The 22,967-nt window shown below is 42.6% G+C and overlaps 2 protein-coding genes across 6 annotated transcripts in view; both read left to right on the plus strand.

The window, feature by feature from the left end:
* The first annotated feature begins 454 nt into the window (after nucleotides 1-454).
* Nucleotides 455-15,646, plus strand: sf3b2 (splicing factor 3b, subunit 2). Of its 4 annotated transcripts, none has more exons than XM_071918043.2 (22): nucleotides 455-605; nucleotides 1,099-1,145; nucleotides 1,514-1,564; nucleotides 2,268-2,510; nucleotides 2,718-2,780; nucleotides 3,223-3,355; nucleotides 3,872-3,966; nucleotides 4,334-4,442; nucleotides 5,534-5,646; nucleotides 6,078-6,278; nucleotides 6,563-6,685; nucleotides 6,929-7,009; nucleotides 7,661-7,888; nucleotides 8,498-8,647; nucleotides 8,978-9,067; nucleotides 9,485-9,592; nucleotides 9,842-9,949; nucleotides 11,054-11,196; nucleotides 11,839-11,940; nucleotides 13,023-13,122; nucleotides 13,454-13,645; nucleotides 15,265-15,646. In XM_071918043.2, exons 1-22 carry the CDS (start codon nucleotides 476-478, stop codon nucleotides 15,334-15,336), a joined length of 2,682 nt encoding a protein of 893 aa, XP_071774144.2. In that variant the 5' UTR covers nucleotides 455-475; the 3' UTR covers nucleotides 15,337-15,646. The 4 variants fall into 4 exon arrangements, with proteins under 4 accessions (XP_071774144.2, XP_078137823.1, XP_071774145.2 ...); XM_078281697.1 differs by having other exon boundaries at nucleotides 5,537-5,646; XM_071918044.2 differs by having other exon boundaries at nucleotides 2,268-2,501.
* Nucleotides 15,647-20,844: 5,198 nt separating this feature from the next.
* pacs1b (phosphofurin acidic cluster sorting protein 1b) overlaps nucleotides 20,845-22,967 on the plus strand; it is a 57,181-nt gene continuing 55,058 nt past the window's right edge. For both annotated transcript variants that reach the window (XM_071918030.2, XM_078291746.1), the window contains exon 1: nucleotides 20,845-21,383. In XM_071918030.2, coding sequence (XP_071774131.1) covers nucleotides 21,229-21,383 — 155 coding nt within the window. In that variant the 5' untranslated portion in view covers nucleotides 20,845-21,228. The remainder of the gene's footprint in view (nucleotides 21,384-22,967) is intronic.

The raw sequence follows: 22,967 nt of genomic DNA on the forward strand, positions 1-22,967 counted from the left end.
ATGTGGGCTATCTCCTACTTGATAAAGCATGTTTCTTCTTATCTGTTAATTAGGCCTAATTTGCACAGTAGGTTATCATTCGGCAGTGGCAGCCTTGACGATAAACCACTATATTCCTATGCATGGTATTTTAAAGTTGTGCTTTGAGATTTGTGTAGTATAATTCTAAAAAAATATCATAGGATTGTTATTTTTTCGTAAGGGCTATCGATGTTTTTGCTAAACCCAGATGTTTCTAGAGATTAATTAAACACGTTTTATTACACCAATCCATAATAAACTCTAGATAAGAAGGATGTTCAGTAATTCTGCGTAAATACTGACACCTAGGGGCTGCAATTAAGAATTGCGACGCTCCGCCTTCGAACTTCATGTCCCAGTGGTGAGTGCGGTTTCCCATCATGCAACTGATCTGCAACTGTCCCGTTCTCGTTGCTCGCGTGTCTCTGTCGTTGTTCATTGAAAGAATCTCAACATGGCATCCGACGGACCGCCGGGGACCGATTCCCTCCCGTCCGATTTAGGGGCTGCTATTGCGGCCTTGAACACATGGAGCCACCCGGAGCTTCAAGGCAAGCTGGCGGAGCTGGGAGCGCCCACGATGGGTAAGAAAACACGGCGAAACACGCAGTTTGTCCTGGAAGAAGGGCTGTGTTTAGCTAACGGTAGCTAGCCTTCTGCTAATGCTAGCTAGCTAGATGAGACACTTCCGCGGCAAGGATTCAGGCCTGTTGTGTGTTGACATAAAAGTTAAGGGTATCATTATGCCGGTAGTTTATTTTTAAACCAATGCAATGTAGTAAAAAGCAAAATTAACACATTTCACTTGGCCAGGTAGCTAACTAGCCAGTTGATTTAGCAAATTAACGTTCTCAACAGGGATTTGGATTAGGAACTTGCTCTGAGTTTCCTCCTCTAGTCTGTTTGGTTTTGATGAAGGTCTCGTGTGGCTGATAGCGATTAAGCTACATAGCTAACTGTAATAGAAGCTTTAGTTCAAAGTTATATCTTGACGAGTGTCTACTAATGTCCTCGCCATTCATCACATTTCCCTCCCTGTTAGAGAAATAGATTAACTATAATTTCTTCCTTCCCCAGGTCCCAGAGAGGAGCTGATTGACAGGCTGAAGGGATACATGATGCAGGTAGATGTTCTTTTAGTCTATAAAAAGTTTCACCGATGTCATGTGTTTTTGTATGTGTCTTTGTGTGTTTGTTTTTTATGATGCGAAAATTTCAAATTCACACCTGGGATTTTAGGAATTAAGTAGTGCCTTGCTCAAATGTTCCTCAGTAGTAGTTGTTAAAGAAGAGGCGAGTGTTTCTCATTCACTTCCCCACCCAGGGCCAGGCTGGGATTTGACCTGCTTGTCTAACCTCTCAGCTACATTCAAGATGTAATTAAAGGAACAATGCTGAAGCAACTCTTTGGGCGCCGTTGCCCTTCAGTGTTGCCTGAAAAGTTGTCCTGTGCATCAGAGCCGTCACTCATCTTCGTGTTTTCCCTTTGCAGACTGGAATCCGGCTCAGCAAACCTAATGATGACAAACCCATGGGCTCCCAGGTAAATCACAACACATCGTCATGCCTGACTGCCCAGTCTAGCTTTTATCAGTCACAGTCTGCTGTAAATGTCATGTTTTTAGCTGGACATGCAGCCTGGCAGCAGCTGTCCCTATATCTGGAAAACATAATTCATGTCCCTTTCCCACTGTCCTTACACTCTTCCCTATGTCTGGGGATACAGCGTGACCATGGTTATACCCCGGGCTGTACGATTATGGCTAGAATGATTATCCCAGTTAGTTGCTAGATATTATGATCATGATTATTAATCTTGATGATTTGGGGAACAGAATTAGTTCACTGTAATTTTGGCATCTTGTGTCGGCAACTTGACTATTTACAACTACAGCAGATATTGTAAACAAATTAAATGGTACAATTTTTAAACGTGTAAATACAACTATTAATTGTAATGTCAGGTTATATACAATTAATTGTGCAGCCCTAGTTATACACAGTTGGCATTCACCAGCAGCTTGATTTCTGTCCCACTGAAGAATACAACTTTGTTTTTGCACAATTATACAGTAAACATCAGTGAGTTGTGAAGGGTGCTCATATTTCATGCTTCATAAATGATGGAGTCACAGGAATTAAGCCTCACAGCCTCAATATGGCAAAAAGTTAGGCAGCCCTGCATTGTTTTTTCCCATCATGCCCTCCCGCTCGCCTCACAGTCTCCTGTATTCCCTACTCCCCAGTTGCCGCCGGGCATCCCTCCCATGCCGCCGATGCCCATGCCGCCCATGCCCCCTGGTATGGGCATGCTCCAGGCCATGAGTATGATGTCCGGAGGGCCCCCCCCACCCGGCATGCACATGGGCATGGAGCCCCCCGGCCTGCCCCCTCCCGGCCTGTCGCAGGACGACCAGCTGAAGATGGCTCAGCAGAGAGCGGCCCTGATGATGCAGCAGGAGGAGAGGGCCAAGCAGCAGGTGAGGGTGGTGAGTGCCGACCAGATTTTAAGTTTACTTCATGTGTATATGACTTTGTGTTACATTTTAGACATTTAACCAAATTTGACTCTACCACTCATGAAAGTGTACTGTTTTTGTTTGTTTTTTTCAAATTTCTCCCTTTGATATTGCATCGCCTTGTTTATTTCGAAGTTAGATTATTGCTCAGTCATTGATCGTTTGTGTGTGTTGCAGGGTGATTCCCGAGTCATGGAGGAGCACATGAAGGAGCAGGAGCTTCTGGAGCAGCAGAAAAGGGTGAGGGGATGATGATAACCCACTGGTTATGTTCACTAAGCTATACAAGATTAACATATAAAGATTTTCAAGGTTTGAAAAATGTGACGGCTTCTCTTATGAAATGGTTGTTGGCTTGATGGTAAATTTGACTTTAGTATCTCTGAATTTATTAGCTAACTAAAGATTTTGCTTACAAAATGGAAATGTACCTATTTTTGAAATCCTGATCAATTGAAATAACACTAGAGAACAATAAAAAAAACAAGAAACCCTTCATATATGCCACAACTTCCATTATGATATTGGTCAGCCAGTTGTCTTCATTCATTGAGGTCATTCTTATCTTCCTCTGTCATTTTTCATCCCTTTTTGTCCTCATTTCTCCACTGTTATTTCCACCCTTTTTCTTTTTCCATTTATTTTATTTTATTTCTCTCTCCTCCCCCCCTTGCTGTCTCAGGCTGCGGTGCTGCTGGAACACGAGCGACAGCAGGAGATGGCGAAGATGCAGCAGGGACCGGGCCCCAGGGGCCCCGACCCGAGCTCCAGGCCCCCCATGATGCCCCCCATGCCTCCTGTCAACACCATGAGAGGTACGCTGGTCACGTAGGGGTCTTATTCAATTCCCTCGTCCCCGTAGTACATCTTCTTGGCTGTAGTAAAGTATAGATGTACAGTATTTTGTTCATTTCAGTCAATATTTTGCATTGATCATTTTTGCACACGTAGCATTCTGATGGTGATGGTAAAATGTTTGCATGGTAGCAGGAAATGGAGAATAGCAACAAATTAGGCCAGATGTCTGACAAAATATGGCAATTCTGCTGTGTGTCACTGTAATTAGTACAGGTTATTTTGACACACAAATACACAAATTCACTCTGGCCAAGCTGCAAAGTAAAAAACATGCTTTATTTTCAGAAATCGATGGCTGTAAAAATGATTTTAGTTTCACCTCTACTTTGAGGTTAGGCTTGAGGTCTCCAGTTAGGTTAAGGTTAGGGCTAACTTCATATTCCACATTTTAGGTGTAAATATCACATGTTCCGGCATTGCAGCTTGACCAGAAGCCAACAACCTAGTAACACCTGTGAACTGCCTGTTTGTAGGTTTGGATCCACGCGGGCCGCTGCCTCCTGGTGTGAGCATGATGCCCAGCCAGAGGCAGAGGGTGCCCCCGCCTCCAGGAGAGGACAACAGAGAGGTACAGTACGCTCCATTAATACAGACTGGATTTTTTCCTTTGTGTGTTTATATGTGTAAATAAGACAGCAGTTCTTTCCACCACTCCATTCCATCACCAAAAATGCACTTTTTAGCTGCTGTCATAGCCAACAGGATCATTTCCTTTTGATATACATTAAAATTATGCAGCTCATCCACATCTCCGAGAATAGCAACACACTCCAGCTCTTTATGTGATATCTTTATGATTTTTTTTTTAAGCTTGTGTGCTTTGTGTCGGGATATGACTTTTCAGTTTAGGGAAATACACATCCCGTTCGTTCCCAGCGGGAGATTACTCCCTGCTGTTTGTGTCTCTGTTTACATCTTTGTGTCTCGACCCCCAGGTCTGGCAGGGCGAGGAGGCGAGCGTCACCGGGCCGAAGATCCCTCAGGCTTTGGAGAAGATCCTCCAGCTGAAGGAGATCAGACAGGAGCAGCTCACTGACCCCACAGGTTAGTGCAGTTGTCAGTCACATCTTTCCTGGCTGAGAAAGGAATAAATAGAGTGTGAAACAAGAACACCAGACAGTTTTAACCTAGAAAAGCTTTGGTGGCACTGCACAGTTATCTCCCATCAATGGAGCTCTGTAGCTCAAAGGATAGAGCAATAACACTGTCAGCTTTATGGGGTTTGACTGCCACTGGGACCAATAATTCAAAAAAATGTATGCGCTCATGGTAATGCCACCATGAATGGATAAAAACGTTCACTAATGGCATATGAGGAAGGAGTAAATGGAGTTTGAAGCTAGTATACCAGACCTATTTCGTGATAAGGTGTCAGTTAAAGCTGTTCCATACAGCATGCAAGTTGGTACAGTTGGCTGCAAAAACAATTGTCAAATGCACATCATCTTCTTAGGTGCTGGGTTGAGATTAAATCCAGTAAAGAATGAATAAAGAGCATAGAACCTGCACACAATGCTCCAATGTTACTGGTTATTTATTGGTACAATCAATTGACCATAAATGGATCACAAAGGAAAAAATAAGGTTCAAGTCAAGAATACCGGACCTCTTTTATTTTCTGAAAGCTTCGGTGGCGTTGTGTTTTGGAAGCACTGTGAGTGTGTCCTAACTGAAAGACGTGTTGCTGGAATATTTGTCTGTTTCCCATTTGCCAAGTTATTCTTGTAGTTTCGGTGAAGTTTTCATCATCTGATCAGGCCAGGTCGCATTCAGTGACAGGTCAGGGCGCTCACAAATTGGATTTTGCTCACATTGCTTGTTTGATTGGATCTTCAAAACCAGAAATATGTATTTATTTTTGAACACGGTTGAGGCAACAGTGCACATACAAGCAATGAAAAGAGATGGAGAGGGAGAGTGGGGGAAAGTAATCCAGCACAGATTTAAATAAACACAGCCACAGCAGGCACATGAGAGTGTTTTCAGACGGTGTGATCTCATAACATCCAATGTTAAGAATCAGATCAAATTGACAAGTATAACAATAGCCACATGGGGTGTAGGGATGTACTAGCCGCTCTCTACCCGGTTTTTGATGTGATGCGTCTGTTTCCTTTGGCTTCTGTTCCTGTCAGTAGAGGAGGAGGAAGAGGACGAGGACGAGGGAGCAGAGATGGATATGACCGGCTCCTCTGCTCCTGTCATGTCCGAGACGGATGACGAAGACGGCCAGATATCCAAGAAGGATGTAAGTCATTCCCTCTAATCTACTTCTTATTGACACCTGAAATCCAGAGGCCAATTCACTGTTTACAGGCTTTTTGGTTCTTTGGCTCCCATCTGCTCCAAATTGGAGTTTTGCTGCCTTTTTTGTATTCTAAGCATAACAAACGTATAACATGAAATTGAGGTAAAACCTATGCAGGGATGTGATTTTTCAGGTTTTGTTTTTATTTCGGCCTTTAAATTTTATTTCATTTTTTTACACATGGCTCAAATTTTAGGCTATTTGTAACATTTTCATACTTTTCACTCCATTTTCCCCCAATTTTTTTTGTGTCGTCCTGATCGCACCCATGAATAAGCTTTGGTAAACTGGGCTTCAAAACTTGGAAGGAGAGTGTTCAAGTTGTGTAAAAGTGTTTTTTTTGGTCTTCTTCTTGCCCATCCTCCCTTCAGAAAAACCGCAAGCGAAGGAACCGCAAGAAGAAGAACAAGAAGAAGCGCGCCCAGGAGAAGAGGGAGCAGGCGGAGCAGCAGAAGAAGGAGGGCGGCGAGAAGGAGAAGGAGCCGGAGGTGGAGATCGAGTACGTCACAGAGGAGCCGGAGATCTACGACCCCAACTTCATCTTCTTCAAGAGGATCTTTGAGGCGTTCAAGGTGAGACTCACCACCTGCTCCAGACTGTTCCTCAGTATGAGTCAGTATTCTTATAATTCCCTCTCTCAGGCAGCTGTAGGTGAAAACTAAGTCCTGCAATTTTTCTGCTGCTTATGAGTGTTTTTTCGTATTTGTTTGCTTGGTGCTTTGGTTTCGCTCTTAAAGTGGGAATACCCGGTTCTCAACAGCAATGCAAGTCTGCAAGGAGAGGACCATCATGCGCCTTTGCCTCTGGGTAAACCAATTTTTTTTAATAGAACTTTTGTTTTCCCCCACTCTCCTAGCTGACTGACGATGTGAAGAAAGAGAAGGAGAAGGAGCCCGAGAAAGCAGAGAAACCAGAGACGGCCATACTGAAGAAGAAGGGATTTGAGGAGGAGAAGAAAGACAGTGATGACAGCGATGAGGTTTGAATCCTTCCATCTGTTAGGGAAAAAAAACAAATATAAGAAGGAACAAAATCCTGTTTTGCTTCAAAGTGTGTATGCCTGCCTGAGTGTATTTTCCTGTGTGTGTGTGCTTGAGATGATACATTTTGTCCTTAAATGTCCTCAAACCATATCAAACCTAAGCAACATTTGAATTCAGTATAAACTATGATTTGATTTAGTGTGTTAAAATTAGACATTTTCAATGTTCTCCCTGTACAGGACATCAGACCAGACGTGCCCAAACTGTCCAAGAAGAAGCTGAGGAGGATGAACAGGCTGACTGTGGCTGAACTCAAACAGGTACACAACCACTTTCCACCGACCTGCGGCTCATAGTATTGGCACTTCTCACTTCGAATACTGCTCTCTCAGTGTAGGTCAGCGTTTCTTTAAACTGTAGCTCATGAAAAGATTAAAACCCCAAAGTCTCCAAATGGTTCTGGAGACGGGAAGGATGGAAGACTTGAGTCAAATAGTCTTTTCAAATACTTTTTATGATTTGTTTTAGCCTGGTTGGGTGCTGAAAGTCATTGTCCACATAGGACAGCTGCCAGAAAGCTTAGCCAATTACAGAAAAGTATTTGAAAATCAATTTTGGTGCACTTACTGAGATTGACAACGTACCTGACACAGTAGTCCTGATGGGGTAAATCCCACCTACCTTCTACTCTAAAGTAGGTTTTTACCTGCCTTTCAATCAGGGCTGCACAATTAGAAACTTATACCATTTCCACAATCAATAATTGTACCATATTGAGATATTTCACATAGCTTTGAATGCTAGCTGTAGTTAAAAACAGTCAAGAAATTGATATACAACACTAAGTGTGCTGTGAAATAAGTTTGTCAAATCAAGATCAGGATCACAGTAAAATAGCAAAATAATTGGGTTTTTCAAAAATCAGGACAACAACCTTTCATCTAACCTCTCTTCCTTCCCCTGGTCTCCAGCTGGTGGCTCGCCCAGACGTGGTGGAGATGCACGACGTGACGGCCCAGGAGCCCAAGCTGCTGGTCCACCTCAAGGCCACCAGGAACACGGTGCCGGTGCCGCGCCACTGGTGCTTCAAGAGGAAGTACCTGCAGGGCAAGAGGGGCATAGAGAAGCCGCCCTTCGAGCTGCCCGAGTTCATCAAGAGGACCGGCATCCAGGAGATGAGGGAGGCCCTGCAGGAGAAGGTGGGTGGCTGGAGTGATGCTTGGATGGGTCTAATGGACAAGAGTTTCATTTTCCGGCCCTACCTCTGACTTTTCCAATTTTTCTGTTGTCCTGATCACAACTCTGAAACTGGTCTATTCAGTGAAAGCAAAGTTCATTCATTCATTTTTAAGGAGAGTGGGTAGTCCAGGGCTAATGAATAGATATAGTGGTATATACTTGATTAGTCAAAAGTTTGGACATGCATTTTTCACATTTTAGGATAATGGTAAACATCAAAACTATGAAATAACACAAATCGAATTATGCAGTGACCAAAAAAATGCAGTGAACAAATCAAAACTATCTTATATTTTAGATTCTTTAAAGTAGCCGCCCTTTGCCTTGATGGAAAGGCAAAGGCTTTGGAAAGAAATTCACACATAGGATCAACTTCACTATTTATATTTGTCTAAGAAACAAATTTCAAGCATTTAAGTATAAGCCTTTAGATCAGAATGGCTTTAAGAGAATGAAAAACATGGTACATTCACTCAGGTGTGTCCAAACTTTTGACTGGTAGTGTATATAGTGAGGATTTCTGAACAACGATGCGATACAGACATGGCTTCATCACTTTCCATCCACAGGAGGACGCCAAGACCATGAAGACCAAAATGAGGGAGAAGGTCCGTCCCAAGATGGGCAAGATCGACATAGACTACCAGAAGCTCCACGACGCCTTCTTCAAATGGCAGATGAAACCCAAGCTCACCATCCACGGAGACCTTTATTACGAGGTACTGCACCCCCGAGAATAACCATATCACACACAGTGCAATTCCCCTTTCAGTGTAATATCTTGTGAATATTGGCTTCACATTAAATTAAGCTCTTTAAGTTCATTGCAGCTCTTTCTGGCTGTCCATTTCTTGTTGTTGGGTATTATTATCTTCTCTGTTGAAGCTGCTGCAATGTGTCAACTTTGTAAACACCATCCCTACAATAGCGCGTGTTTTACATCACACTGGGATCACCCCACACTAGAAATGTATACAGTCACAGCACTGCAAGCTGCTTTGGATAAAAGTCTCCACCAAGTGACATGTTATGTGTGTCTCTCTCTGCAGGGTAAAGAGTTTGAGACTCGTCTGAAAGAGAAGAAGCCAGGTGATCTGTCTGATGAGCTGCGTATCGCTCTGGGCATGCCCGTCGGACCCGTAAGTGCCTCTTTCACCATTATTTACATCTGACGAGTGACTTACAATAAGTGCAACAATAAAATGTTCTCCCTTTTCAGATTTCTGAGGTAGATGGTTCAGGATTCCTTTAATTTATTGAGCAGAAGTGGGCAACCACAGCAAGAACATAACAATGTGAAATGAACAAAACATTGGAATTAAGCGCAGTTTCTCTCAAAAACACAAAAGTATAGCCTGACTGCATCTTGGATAGGCCATGTGTATCATAAAGCATCCAAATAAGAATAGTTTTAGCTTTGCAACCCGTACAAGAATCAAAACAAGGATGGGTGTGGAACAGTCGCCACTGCTGTGAAACACTGTGGTTCAATGATCTTATACTCTGCCCCTTTTCTTATTTAATAGCATCTGTTCTCCTCCTCTCTTCTTCCCCAGAACTCCCACAAAGTGCCTCCTCCCTGGTTGATAGCCATGCAGAGGTACGGCCCGCCTCCCTCCTACCCCAACCTCAAGATCCCCGGACTCAACTCCCCCATCCCAGAGGTGAGGCGCCTGCACCATCTACCACTAATACTGTTTCTTCTTTCTTTACCTATACTTCTATCTATATTGTTATGGAAATGTAGGAATTGTGGTACTTAGATTTGTATGTATTTTTATTTGTATGTGTCCTAATTCAACAGCACAACTTACTTCAGGTCTTATAGGTAAATGCTGTTCAATATTCCCTCTCTTCTTCCCGCCCCTCTTTTTAATCCTTCCCTCCTCCTTTCTTCTTCCTCTGTTCATCAGAGCTGTACGTTCGGTTACCACGCCGGAGGCTGGGGGAAGCCGCCGGTAGATGAGATGGGAAAACCTCTGTACGGCGACGTGTTCGGGACCAATGCCGGAGATTTCCAGGTCACAAGACGCACACTCTCTCTCTCTCTCTCTCTCTCTCACTCTCACTCTCACTCTCACTCTCACTCTCACTCTCACTCTCACTCTCACTCACACACACACACACACACACACACCTCAGTCCAGGGTTCTTATAGCCACGAAAAACCTAGAAAGGTCATGGAATTTAAAAGTTGTGTTTTCCAGTCCTGGAAATTAATTATCAAAAATTTGAACAACCTTCCTGTAGGGCCGGGCGATAATTTAATATTATCGTTTATCGTCTTTCAGTGGAATCATATGGTGATTTTAGGATATCGTGACACACAATTCTGCTCTCTGAACTGATGATAACAAGTAGATTTTATTTCAAAACCCTAAAAAAAATGAGGTATGAAACAGTTTAAGGAATATTATTTGGAAATTTCAATTTTGTTTGACATCACACCATTCGGTTTCAATGGGATGAATATTAATTTGATTACTTATGATGTTTGATTATGATGTGATTTTGCATACATGACACATCTATCGATATAAAACAAAATCATTATGACTATCATGATTATCATACCTTCCAGCTCTGTGTCCTCTTTTAAGATGCAACTGAAAGCTGAAAGAAGTTTTCACAATGCAAAATAATGACTATGAAACAATTAAAAAGATAACTAATTGATAAAAGTCATTGGACATTGTTTTCTTGCACATGGCCAGCACCTTTAGGATCTACAGCAGTGCACAGAATAGAACATTATTGAAAAGCTTATAGTATAAGAATATAGTGTAGTTCAGGATGTCTGCAGGTCTAAAAATGTCTTAAATCATATTATCCAAACTCAGGGCTTTAAAAGAGTCCTGAACACAGTTAATTAAAGGATTGTAAGCCTTAAATTCCCTTTTTTAGAGGCGTTTCTTGCTTATGCAGGGAGAATCAGCCAAATCTATGTTCTGTTAGTCTACAAGTGTTTTCATTTTCACCTTCAGTTGCCATGTAGGTCTTACATTTCATTCTAACTGGCATTAAAAAGGTCTTAAAAACATCTTAAATTGGACTTGATGAAACTTGCAGACAGCCTGATCGTTCTTATTAGACAAATGTTTGTATCTGTCTGTGCGTCGGTCCAGGCCAAGGCGGAGGAGGAGGAGGTGGACCACACACCCTGGGGAGAGCTGGAGCCTTCAGACGAGGAGTCGTCAGAGGAAGAGGAGGAGGAGGAGAGCGACGAGGAGAAACCGGACGAAACCGGATTCTTCACGCCAGCAGACAGGTACTTGACATTCAAATAATGGTTGACACTTTTTTTTTTTAAGAAATCACAATATAGTAGTGCATACATCTTGAAGAGTTTCGTTCCAAAAAGAGATACTGGGGCACTATTGGGTCTCTATTAAAATGCCCACCAGTTGTTTCAGTTATTATCTATCTTGACTACTTTAACTTATAAAATAGTCACATTGTAATCATTTTTTTTTATTTGATCAAGGAACATGAGATGACAAAATTGAACCAAAATGGATATATAGCATTTTGAAAACAAACCCTTTATTTTTAGTATGTACAGCTTCAGAGGGAATGAAATCTTGAATCAAACTTCTGTGGCAAACAACTACGCTACTAACTCCAGCACTGTGTGTGTCACGTTCTATTAAACAAGCTGCGAGGGTGAACGTCATTTTGGCATTCAGTTAAACTCTCATAAATGCAGAGACACACACACACACACTGTTGACACTGTCTTGAAATAAACAGCCATTATCATAATTTGCCATGTAATTATAAGATCAGTTGGCCTTTGAACTTGGGGATTAAAGCACCCGTTCTAATTAGCATTTAGACTGGATAAGTTGGCTCAGTTGATGAGTTGTTTAACGTGTGTGTGTGTGTGTGTGTGTGTGTGTGTGTGTTCCAGCGGGCTGATCACCCCAGGAGGCTTCTCGTCGGTGCCCGCCGGCATGGAGACCCCAGAGCTGATTGAGCTGAGGAAGAAGAAGATCGAGGAGGCCATGGATGGGTGAGTGTCCGTCTATACTGGCTCAACTATTTTGACTATTTTGTTATTTTGATTTCCCATGTTCTCCGGCAGCAATTTGAGATCGATAAACTAATGCAGTACTGTATATCAGTAATAGAAAATACAGCTGAAAATATTACTCACAATGTACCTCAGAGAAAGACACAATTTTTGGTGAACAAGTGCCAGTAGTACAATTTGTGTACTCACCAGTACTTGCACAATACTTACTTTTCCCCATTTCCCACAAAATTTGAAAAAAAGCCTTTGCGCCAGCCATTATATTTGTATGACTTTGTAAGTGTTCATCTAATCAAATAGCATTTGTCATGTATTCAGCAGATAAAAGATCATTCTGGCGTCAACAAATATAATTACAGTATTTGTTTCTTGATATCTGGCAGGGTAAGAAACTAATTGTTTCGCCCACAGGCTGAAGAAGCTGGTTGATTTCAAAATTCACCAACATGTAACTTTTGCATTTTTTTTGGTAGTTTTCCACCCCAGTCTGTGGCCTTTACCATCACCACAAACTTTAAGGGCCAGTATCAATCTAGGGATGTCACCATGATGGTTCTTCCTTGCCTTCTTACCACCGTTCATACCTGCGTTACCGGCTGTAGTCACTAGGGGGCAGTATGCCTCTTGCAATTGGCCTTTTTGGTTTATTTTGACATTCAAAACACAGGGAAGCACTGAAAATGAACATACGTACGAGACAAGAAGGCTTAAGCTTATCACTTAAAAGTTATTACACACATAAAACACAGAAATACTTTGCCTTAAATAATAAAACACTTACGCCACCTGGAACAGCGGTCACCGTGACATCCCTGTATCAATCTACCACTAATGGCAAGGTTGGAAGTAAACCAGCAGGCAGCCACTTCAGTAGGTGACCAGCCAGCTTTTGGAGGTCCTGTTCTGTTCTAAAAGCCTAGTTGGCTGACCCAAAATGGGGAAAATGGCCGGTCATTTTGGATAGAAAAGTTGGCTTCATGCCCTGACTAATATCAGCTATTACAATGCAGGTGTGTTTTGTTTGTTTGACCACTTTGTTGTGTGTGTGTGTGTGTGTGTAGGAACGAGACGCCCCAGCTGTACACTGTGCTCCCAGAAAGACGAACTGGCTCTGTAGGGGCGGCCATGATGGCCTCCACACACATCTACGAGATGTCAGGGGTAAGGCCGCACTGTGCTCGCTTGTGTGTGTGTGTGTGTGTGTGTGTGTGTGTGGTCAGGTGCGTTTACACATACATTTGTGTCTACATGTCCCCGTGAAATGCATGTTCTTATTCAAGTTTCAATGGAAAACATTCCAAACATACCAACACTGATGCCTTTATGTGGGCACGCATGTACAAGTGTGCAAATGGCAATGGTGGTTAATTTTCTTGCCGCGATGCCGCATCACTGTTGAACAAACAGGAGATAAACAGGTTTCAGGTTGTGCAGGTGGTTCTGCCTGTAGCCGTACCTTAAACCCCTCCTCTCTTTGTTTTTTTCCTCCCAGACCATGGCGGGCCGCAAGGCGGGCGGCGGGCAGGAGTCGCAGGGCGTGGAGGTGGCTCTGGCCCCCGAGGAGCTGGAGCTCGACCCCATGGCCATGACCCAGAAGTACGAGGAGCACGTCAGGGAGCAGCAGGCCCAGGTGGAGAAGGAGGACTTCAGCGACATGGTGGCCGAGCACGCCGCCAAACAGAAGGTACGGAGACGCCCGATCCAAGTCTAATCAGAGAAATCGTCTGTCAGATTTTCATATCAATACATTTCCGTTTTGCTATACTCTTTATCGCTGGTAGATATAACACTCTAGTGATTCAAACTATAACCAGTTCATGAACGCTTTTATATTTGCTGCTCTAAACACCCGCCGTCTGGTAGCTCTTTCCTGGAAAAAATCCTTAAGCGCACAGGAAGTGATGCGTTTTCCATTTCTGGTTTGTTTGGAATAAATAGAAGAAGAACTGGGTCGTTAGCATGAGCAGCGATAGCCTCCATGGCTGAACAGACAAAGAAAAGAGCGCCACCTACAGAAACTCGTACAGAAAATCCGAGGAAACAGACGTCACAGTCCCGCCCACACTGTTTGATTGGCAGGTGATCTGTGGGGAAGTGCAGTGCAGAAACGCCTGAGCACTGAGCAACAAAGATGTCACAAAAAAAGCGATTACCACTCTAAAGATGCTCTGTGTACTTTCAGGAAGACGAGTTGAAAACACAGTCTGAAACTCAAAAGAAAGTTTTGAGTCAGTTGTTTCATTCGTGTGTTTATAACACGCTCATTAACAGCCAATTGTCACGCCATGTCATAATATTTTAGGCAGCCAATGGTAGTGGCGATAGTAGTGGGAGTTTTAGTTGTACTTGCGGTCGTTCTTTTTATTAAGCATTATACAGTATGTGTATTATTAGATGCTCCTGTTTATTATTCAGAGCTCTTTTCCCAGCCCATGTTAGTTTAAAAGAATTCATGCTGTGGTCGTTCTGCGGTGATATCTGTGTTTAAACACGACCGCAGCAGAGTTAGCAGGGTGCAACTTGCAGTCAACTCCCGTCCTTGCCTTCCTCCTTATCAGTCTGGCAGAGAGATAAGCGCTGTCAGCCCCCCACCCCCCTCCGCTCCCCTCCTCCTTCAAACTCAATAACACAAGTCCTGCTGCAGTCATTAAGCACAGAGAGGCTGGTCATATTTGAGATGCACAGGATAATGGGGCTGAACGATATTGACCAAAAAAAATCTAATTGCGATTATTTGACAGAATATTGCACGGGCGATTTAAACTGCGATTCATGTCATCACAAGTTTTTCTTGTCATGCATTTTTTAGAACTTTAAAATTGTTTAAAGAAAAGTGATTTCGTTAACAAAAAATAGATGTCAGTGTGCAGGATTTACTGAGTTTGAGTATGATGAAAAGTTTTACCAAAGATTACCTGCAGCTCTAAAACACCTTGTTTAGGAATCCTTTGTGGACATCCCTCCCGATTTTGGATTTTTTTTTTTGAGTAATTGTTAACCTCTACAGGATAAATATATAACTCTCTAAGTGTTTATTGTCATCCTAAAGGAAAAGGCTATGGTAGCAGACATTGCAGTCTGATGTAATTTATGTTTTCCCCTTGCGATGACATTTGAATCATAATAGCCTCTCTCCATCTCTGTCTCTCTTCTCTCTCACCTATGGACTTTTTTTCCTTTTCTCGTTCCTCTGCTGCCTTCGCCTCTCTCTTCCGTCCCACTTTCACACCACCACCCCCCCCCCCCCACCCCTCCCCTCCCCTCCCCTCCTCTCTCTGCTTCCTCCTCTCTCTGTCTGTGTAGCAAAAGAAGAGGAAGGCCCAGCCGCAGGACACGCGAGGCGGCGCCAAGAAATACAAAGAGTTCAAGTTCTAGAGAGGCAGCAGCGCAGACGCAAAGAGGAAGCGGCGCGAGAGACCGAGCCGCAACAGGAAATGGAAGAGGAAGTACAGTACTCAGATTTTAACCCCAGAGGATGCAGACCGCAACACCGATCATCTGCCAGACCAGCGACAGTAAACACGTCTTTTTGTCTTCATTTTAACTATGAATCCACGTCATGTGAGAACAACGACATGTATTTCCTCCATTTCTTTGACCGTATGATATTACTTTTCGGTTGTTTTTTCATTGTAGCCGTGCTTTTTTTTCTGTTTTTTTGTAAATAAAAGAAGTGATGACAGTTCACAGTTGTTCTGCCCCCTGAGTCCATTTCATGTGACAGAATTCCAGACGCTTTGTGGGAAATGTGGCGTTCGCTTGCATTGTAGAGCATCACGCGCCAGGAGTAGCATTCAAGATATTCGCCTGGACTGAGTTGATCCAGTCGCAAGCTGGGCGACTATAGGCAGAGAGCAGGAAAAAACGGAGAGCTCTCACTCTGCCCCTTAAACATCATTTTGAGACAGAACTTGAATGGATGGAAAGGTCCTTCCACTGTTTGTCATGGTCATTTCACTAGTACAGCATAAAATGGTGCAAACCTACCTAGTTAAGCATCATCAAACAGGTACCTTTAACTTAATATAACCGCTTAAATGCTGTAAACCAACATAGCTTAGCCTACCTTTAGTGGAGAAGAAAAGTTAGCATTCGCTAACTTCAAACAGCTAACGGACATCGGCAGAAACAAATAAAGGAGTAAATAAAAAAGTATAACCATTTCTACTCACTGTGGAGAGATGTCAAAAACTTTTGACCTAATTATTAGTATTTACTTATTTACTAATTTATATGGAAGCTACACATAAAAATGGCCGCCGCTCCAACCATCCAGGATTTGAATAGGAAAGACTGTTCTATCCATTCAAGTTCTGTGTTTTTTGGGGGAAATAACTTAGATCAGAGACTCCTTGTAGTGGTTTTGATGGTAAATTTGCAAGATTTGCCTACTGTTGGAGTTATCTTCCATTTAAAAACATCTGAAATGTATTTGGACCAAACCACAGAAAGCCTTCTTAATATCAAGAAATGTAATTTATCTTGTCATGAGTCGTTTTTGGGAAGATCAACATCTACCGCATTGGTTGCTGTGGTAACGGTGTGACGTTGACGCTGATTCCATCACCTCCTGAGTCAACATTTCAAGAAGAGAGCCCATGACGAACACTTTTACTTATGACTGATTCATCGTCTCAAAAACAGACGATCTTTGCAGTGGGCTGGCAAAATAACAAGCTGCAGTGTCCGTGTCCGCCGCTAGAGGGCGGTGGAGGAGTCCGAACGTGACAGTCACCTGACCGTCTAGGAAGCACAGTGACCTAAATAGCGGCAGCGGGCGCGTGCTGACTCGGTCACTGGTACACACACACACACACACACACACACACAGCGAGAGCAAGTTCCATTTCAAACAATAAATAGATCTTTTATTGACATTAACCTACTTACAGCAGCATTTACTGACAAAGCATATATGCATATACAGATATCCAAGAACAAAATGTTTTTATGAGAGCTGACTGAAGCTACTTGGCCTGTTATTTTCATTGCAGGTGTCATGAGTTTCCATTGTTTGAATTGATTGATATAGGGGGGGAAATCAAGGAGAACAATGGCACCTCTGTGAATGTGACTTGCCTAAAGGACACTTGGCCATTTTAGACTGAATGACATCATCTACTGGCACACAGGAGTGACTTGCGTGTGCCAGCACCCTGCACGGCCCGGCCCTGTGGGACAGAGACAGGCAGATGCTGCTGCTCACACAGCCAACATGTTGCGCCTGTTTATTGCTGTAACCATCATTAAATAAATCTTGCACACAAATTGCAACCAGACAGTATTTCACACTGGTGGACAGGCAACGGATCAGTTTCTCGTCAGTGATATAAACTTAATTGACTAAGACATTGGATTTGGAGCACCATGTAACGTCACTTGGGACCTGGCTGATTCGGGGCGACGTGTGAAAGGTAACCCGGGATTATCCCATCATGACCATAATTTAATCCCCTTGATTCTAATCTCTATCAGTGGCAGGAGTTGAGAGGAGCGCGTTAAAAAGAACAGGTTGCGTTTAAATCATTTGGCTGATTGTCCTGAGTGACTTGGAACAAGCGAGCAGGTAGGAGACAGGACGCATCATGGCTGCTGAGGGACACATTATATTGTAGGGTGTGAACCTGCAACCCTCTGGTGATGGGACAGTCTGGCCACGAAACTGCTGTCAAATGTCAACAGGTAGAGAACAGGTGAATGGACAATGTGTTGTACTGTCGGCCATAATTAAACACGTTAGAGGCAGTAGAAGCTAATTACGCATGCGTAATTGATAACTGAACCCAACCCATCCCATATGGAAAAGAACTACAGTGATGCTGCCTTCAAATGCGCCTCGTAAGCTCTTATTTCCGAATTCAGAAATTGTAAATGCGACTTGTAGCGCATGCAAGTGCTTTTGGTCAGAAGTAGCCTAACAATACAATTCACCCTGTAACAAAAGTAGCTTTTTTGGTTGTTGTTTTTTTGTTGATTTGAGAAATCAAACTCCACAGAGCTACTTTGTTCCGCAGCAGCAGAATGAAGAGGAGAAAGTGTGTATCAGGTAGTTGATGTTTTAATGAATATAGGCTAGTTGTTATTAAAAACAAAAATGCGTGACTAAAGAGTGAAAACTGAAACATACAACAATATGAGTTATTTACTTAGGATGCCAAACAATAGCATATAGCCTAGTAATATATGACGTCATTGTTACCATCAGCTCACCACCTAAACGTCACATCTCGGCAACTGGGGTCTTATCAAAAATGCCCACTTCCCCAGTCATGTTCATGTTTACCACTTCATTGGGCCATTCAAGTGCGCCCCTCTCATGATTATGATATTTCCGACAGCACTTGAAGGTAGCATAATCCTGAAGGCGACTAGGCTACATAAATCTCCATAGACCCGTGATAAATATAGCTATCCTCAATCTGCCAGAGGAAGGTACGTTTGGAAATCATCCACAAACATCTTAAGCACATAATGACGCTGACGTTGTGCTAAGGACCATTAAATCCTGTAATCTGCCTTTAGACAAACGTCAAGTTGGACTCAGCCGGCCGTGGTGTGACGATGGTGGAGTGATTATTATTGCATTAGGCCACCTGATGATTCATATTCAGATTCAGGGATGGTAATGATGCACTCATGTCCTGCCTTCTTTCACCCTAGGGCGCAAAGCTGCACCTGTTCTGTGACAGGCAGCCAAACCGTCCGTGGGAGATTATTTCTGTAGACTCAGGAGAAATCAAAAACAACATCATGTGTAGCCTACATTAAAATTTGGGTAAACTACGACTTCCAGTTGGAGATCATAAGGTAATAACATGGATGTAAACACAAACACATTTCATTCATTTATGTTTTTTTAAAGATCCTCATATATCCTATACCCTATCCTCATATAACTTACATCAGTTTGATACTAGGCCACTTTCTATCATGTATACTATGATTTTACCTCATAAAGATTCATATCGGCCCTAAAAAAAAAAAAGTGAGTAAAAAAAGATGGGTAAAAATGAGTGGGATTCCCCTCCACATCCCTGGTTATCATACACAAACAGAGCCGTGAAAAAGAAAACAAGGTCACATGATGAAACGAAAGCAAGCTGGATTCAAAGACTGGAACCGGTTTGGCACGTTTATATTTTTGCCTGCTTGCAGTGGCTGAAGGAAGGTGTGTGTGTGTGTGTGTGTGTGTGTGTGTGTGTGTGTGTGTGTGTGTGTGTGTGTGTGCACGCGCGCACGTTTGTATGACTAATGGGACTTATTTCATGACCACCTGAGGCTTCAGTCAGTGTGCCATGCTCCTAAAATAGAACATTTAAAAAATTCTACCTATACACATGATTGGGCCATTGATCATTTGGGGAATTCCACCAGAATGAATAGATATTTTTTCCTGTATGAAGGTAAAGTCCTCTTCAAATAGAAAGTGAAATCCCTAGGACTGTCCAGTAAAACAGTAAATGATAGGTAAATATTGGCTCTGAGGTCTATCCATGGCTTAAATCAATGCCTTTGTAACGAGGAGAAGGAGTTGGCATTGATTATCTATTTGATTTGTTTGACTAACCACAATATACCACTCCATTTTCAGGCTTATATCCAAATCTGTTACAGGTTTTTTGACCTTTTCAGTGACTTTTGACACTTTAAAATGCCATTGTTAATGAGTTGTGACATTTAAAGCAGGCCTGCAGCATAAAACCACACATACCCAAGCATGTGTTTAGATATATATTTCTGAATAGGGTTAAACCGATATATAAGTCTGTTGATACATCGGGTCTTATGTTAAACAGGCTACAGGATATCGGCCAGGCAAGCCCCATATGATTGAGGTTCCTCACTAAAACAGTCTGTAAAACCTCCAATGAAATTTGAATTTCTTTACTGTTTTATTCAGGTCATTAATTGTTCTGTTCAGAGAGTTGGAGAGTTTTAGTGTCACATGATGGTCTAAATGTTTCCACCCGGACAAGAATAAAATTCTGGATGAAACCCTGAAAACCTGTCATTTTTTTGGCATGAAAATAGTCAAATTTAAAGATATTGAATATTGGCACAAAATATCGTCTATCGGTGATTTCAGTGTAAAAATATCGGTATCGGCCTTCAAAAACCGATAGAAAGGTACAAATACATTTTTGGTCAGTTTTTGTATGTTTTGAAGCATAGGCTATCTCTAAACATATTCTGAAGTATATGAAGTGTTGGCTTTTATATATAAATATATATATATATATATATCTATAGATAGATAGATAGATATATCTATATATATATATAGATATATATATATACTATATATAATAGTATGGGGATCAAATGGCCACTAAATGTGTTCAAAGTTCAAAATCTCAAGGCTTTTTGTTTGTCACACACAAGACAACCATAGACTCCCTCTCTCTATTCAGTTCAATTCAATTCAGTTGAATAAAAACAATTGTAATAACCGTACTAATAACAGTAAAATAAGGAATAGATTAATGTAAATATTAAGTAATATTATTGCCAAAGCTTTGGTAGTAATCAATAATGATAATAACATTAATAATGATAATAATAATCTAATGAGAAATGGAGCATAGCCTAAACCAAAACCACACATAAGTAAACTAAAGAATAGATTAATGTAAATATTAAATAATAAAGGTAAAAATACAGTAGGTATGCCTAGAAGATAACCATAGACACTAAGCCGTTCTCTCTCTCTCTCTCTCTCTCTCTCTCTCTCTCTCTCTCTCTCTCTCTCTCTCTCTCTCTCTCTCTCTCTCTCTCTCTCTCTCGTCGTACCTCTTTAACTGAAGAGGCGTATCTCTCTCTCTCTCTGCTCATTGTGCGACTTCGGCGAGAGAAATTTCCGCTTCCTGCACCCGATAAACATGATTCACGACCGAAGAAGTTGAGGCGCAGAGAGACAAGAAGCGAGAGAGAGAGAAGGAGAGAGAGAGAGGGAGAGAGGTGGGATTTACCGCCTTCTTACGGCTACAAACCCCACTGACTGCAATGTTATCATTATTAGCCGGCGATTAGCACCAACCGGATCAACTTTACATTGCACGGACGGGACCGTTTTACGCATTTGCAGCATTTGAGTCTGGACTAGAAACAGCAAAGCGGCAGCAGCAGCAGCAGCAGCAGGAGGAGGAGAAGGAGGAGGAACAAGACCAGAAGAAGAAGAAGAAGAAGAAGAAAAAACAAACCCAAGGCAGGCTACTACGGCTATTCCTACCGTTTTGAAACCCCGTGTTTAGCCGCCCAGCCTCCGGGATGTCGGAGCGAGGAGGGCTCCCGCGGACTGGGGGTGTCCCCTCGCCGCACATGCAGCCCTCCAAGCCGGTCAGCATCACCTCCAACCGGCCGGTCCACATGAACCTGTACGCTACCTGGGAGGTGGACCGCTCCTCGCCCAGCTGTGTGCCGAGGTAAGGGGGCGAAGCAGACCGTGACTGTTTTTTTTTTTGGGGGGGGGTGGCAAATGACCCAGGCAGTGTGTTTACACCACAGGTCCTCACATAGGCAGGCATTTAGGCCGCATGGATCCTCTGTTTGATGAGGTTTTGTCCCACACACCCAGCCCATATGGTAGGGATTTTTTTGGTATTGAGATGTGTAAATGAGGTAATAGTGGTGAAAGTGAAACCTGTGATGGGAAAAGTCTTTGTTATCTATTCTCTAATTGGGGTAATTCCCAGTGATCTACTCCTGATATTTACCTGGGAAGCCCCTAGAAGCCCCTCAAGGACCCTTGGAGGTCCCCGGACCACAGTTTGAGAACCACTGGTTTCTACACAAATCAACCCTCAGTAGCTTTTACAACCATAATGGTGTTGATAGGTATAGATAGCACATACAGGCGAGTCCCTGGTTGTCTTTTATTGTGTGTGTGTGTGTGTGTGTGTGTGTGGGGCAGCTGCAGTCTTTTCCCCTCAGATAGCCTTGCTGCCTGCCTGATCAATGCAGACACAAAGATTGATGAACCATGCGTTGCAGTCCTGTCACTATTAGCTACTGAACCCCTACATAGAAGGATATTTTGTATTCATACATGATACAGCCGTAACACCAGCCACTTGTGATATATTGGATTGTGGAGGAGGAACTCATGACTGATCATTTTGGTGACTTGGCAGGCAGAAATGGCTCATTTAAAAAAAAAAAAAAAAAATCTGGAAGTGAATCTGCAGCCTGTTTCACCAATAGTTTGCTTCGTGTTCTTCAATCATAGGCTATAATGCAGTGAGTGGTGCTGTTTTGTAGATTCGTTTGGACAATGCAGCAAGGTCGCTGTAGGCTAGACACCTTATCCACATAAGCTCTCTGCAAACAATAGACATGCAAGTAGGCTTGTGTGCTCTTTGTTTGCCTCAGCAGCCAGTCTGTATTGGAATTTGACTGTCCAGCCAGCCGGAGAGTATGAATACATCGACATGGATTTCACACTGCAGTGAGGCTGATAGTAGGGACGGGACTATTATGCTTATCTCCCAATACGACCATGATACGATTGTAATAAATAAAAGTTGTCAGTGACAGCAAAGTCTGGCTGTGCAGAATTATGTTGATTTCCGAGGCACAAATCTTTCTAGCGATGGCATCGGCTTGCTAGAATGTAAACAACGATGTAAAAATGTCATCATATAGTGCAAATAATATAATTTGGATGGAGAGCTTGTGAAATTGTGATGGGCAAGCGGTCTCATTTGTGATTACTACAACAGACTAATATCACGATTCTTTTTTCTGCCCCACGATACGCATTGTCACATTTTTGTACTGCGATATAATGAATATATTGAGCTTTTCCACTTAGGCAGATGTGCCTGCTTATGTGAGCTATGTGACAGTGTCATTAGACGAAATAGACGTGTATGGCGGCGGCCTGTTGAAGTCTGTAGTCCTGCATGTATTTATGACGTTCTAATAACCTAGGTCATGAGTTGGATTCGAGGTCAAAGGTTAACTGCTCTGACTGAACCGATCATGTGATTCAGAAGCCTGGGTTAAGC

The sequence above is a fragment of the Centroberyx gerrardi genome, chromosome 23 (genome assembly GCF_048128805.1).
Source record: "Centroberyx gerrardi isolate f3 chromosome 23, fCenGer3.hap1.cur.20231027, whole genome shotgun sequence".
Taxonomy (NCBI): domain Eukaryota; kingdom Metazoa; phylum Chordata; class Actinopteri; order Beryciformes; family Berycidae; genus Centroberyx; species Centroberyx gerrardi.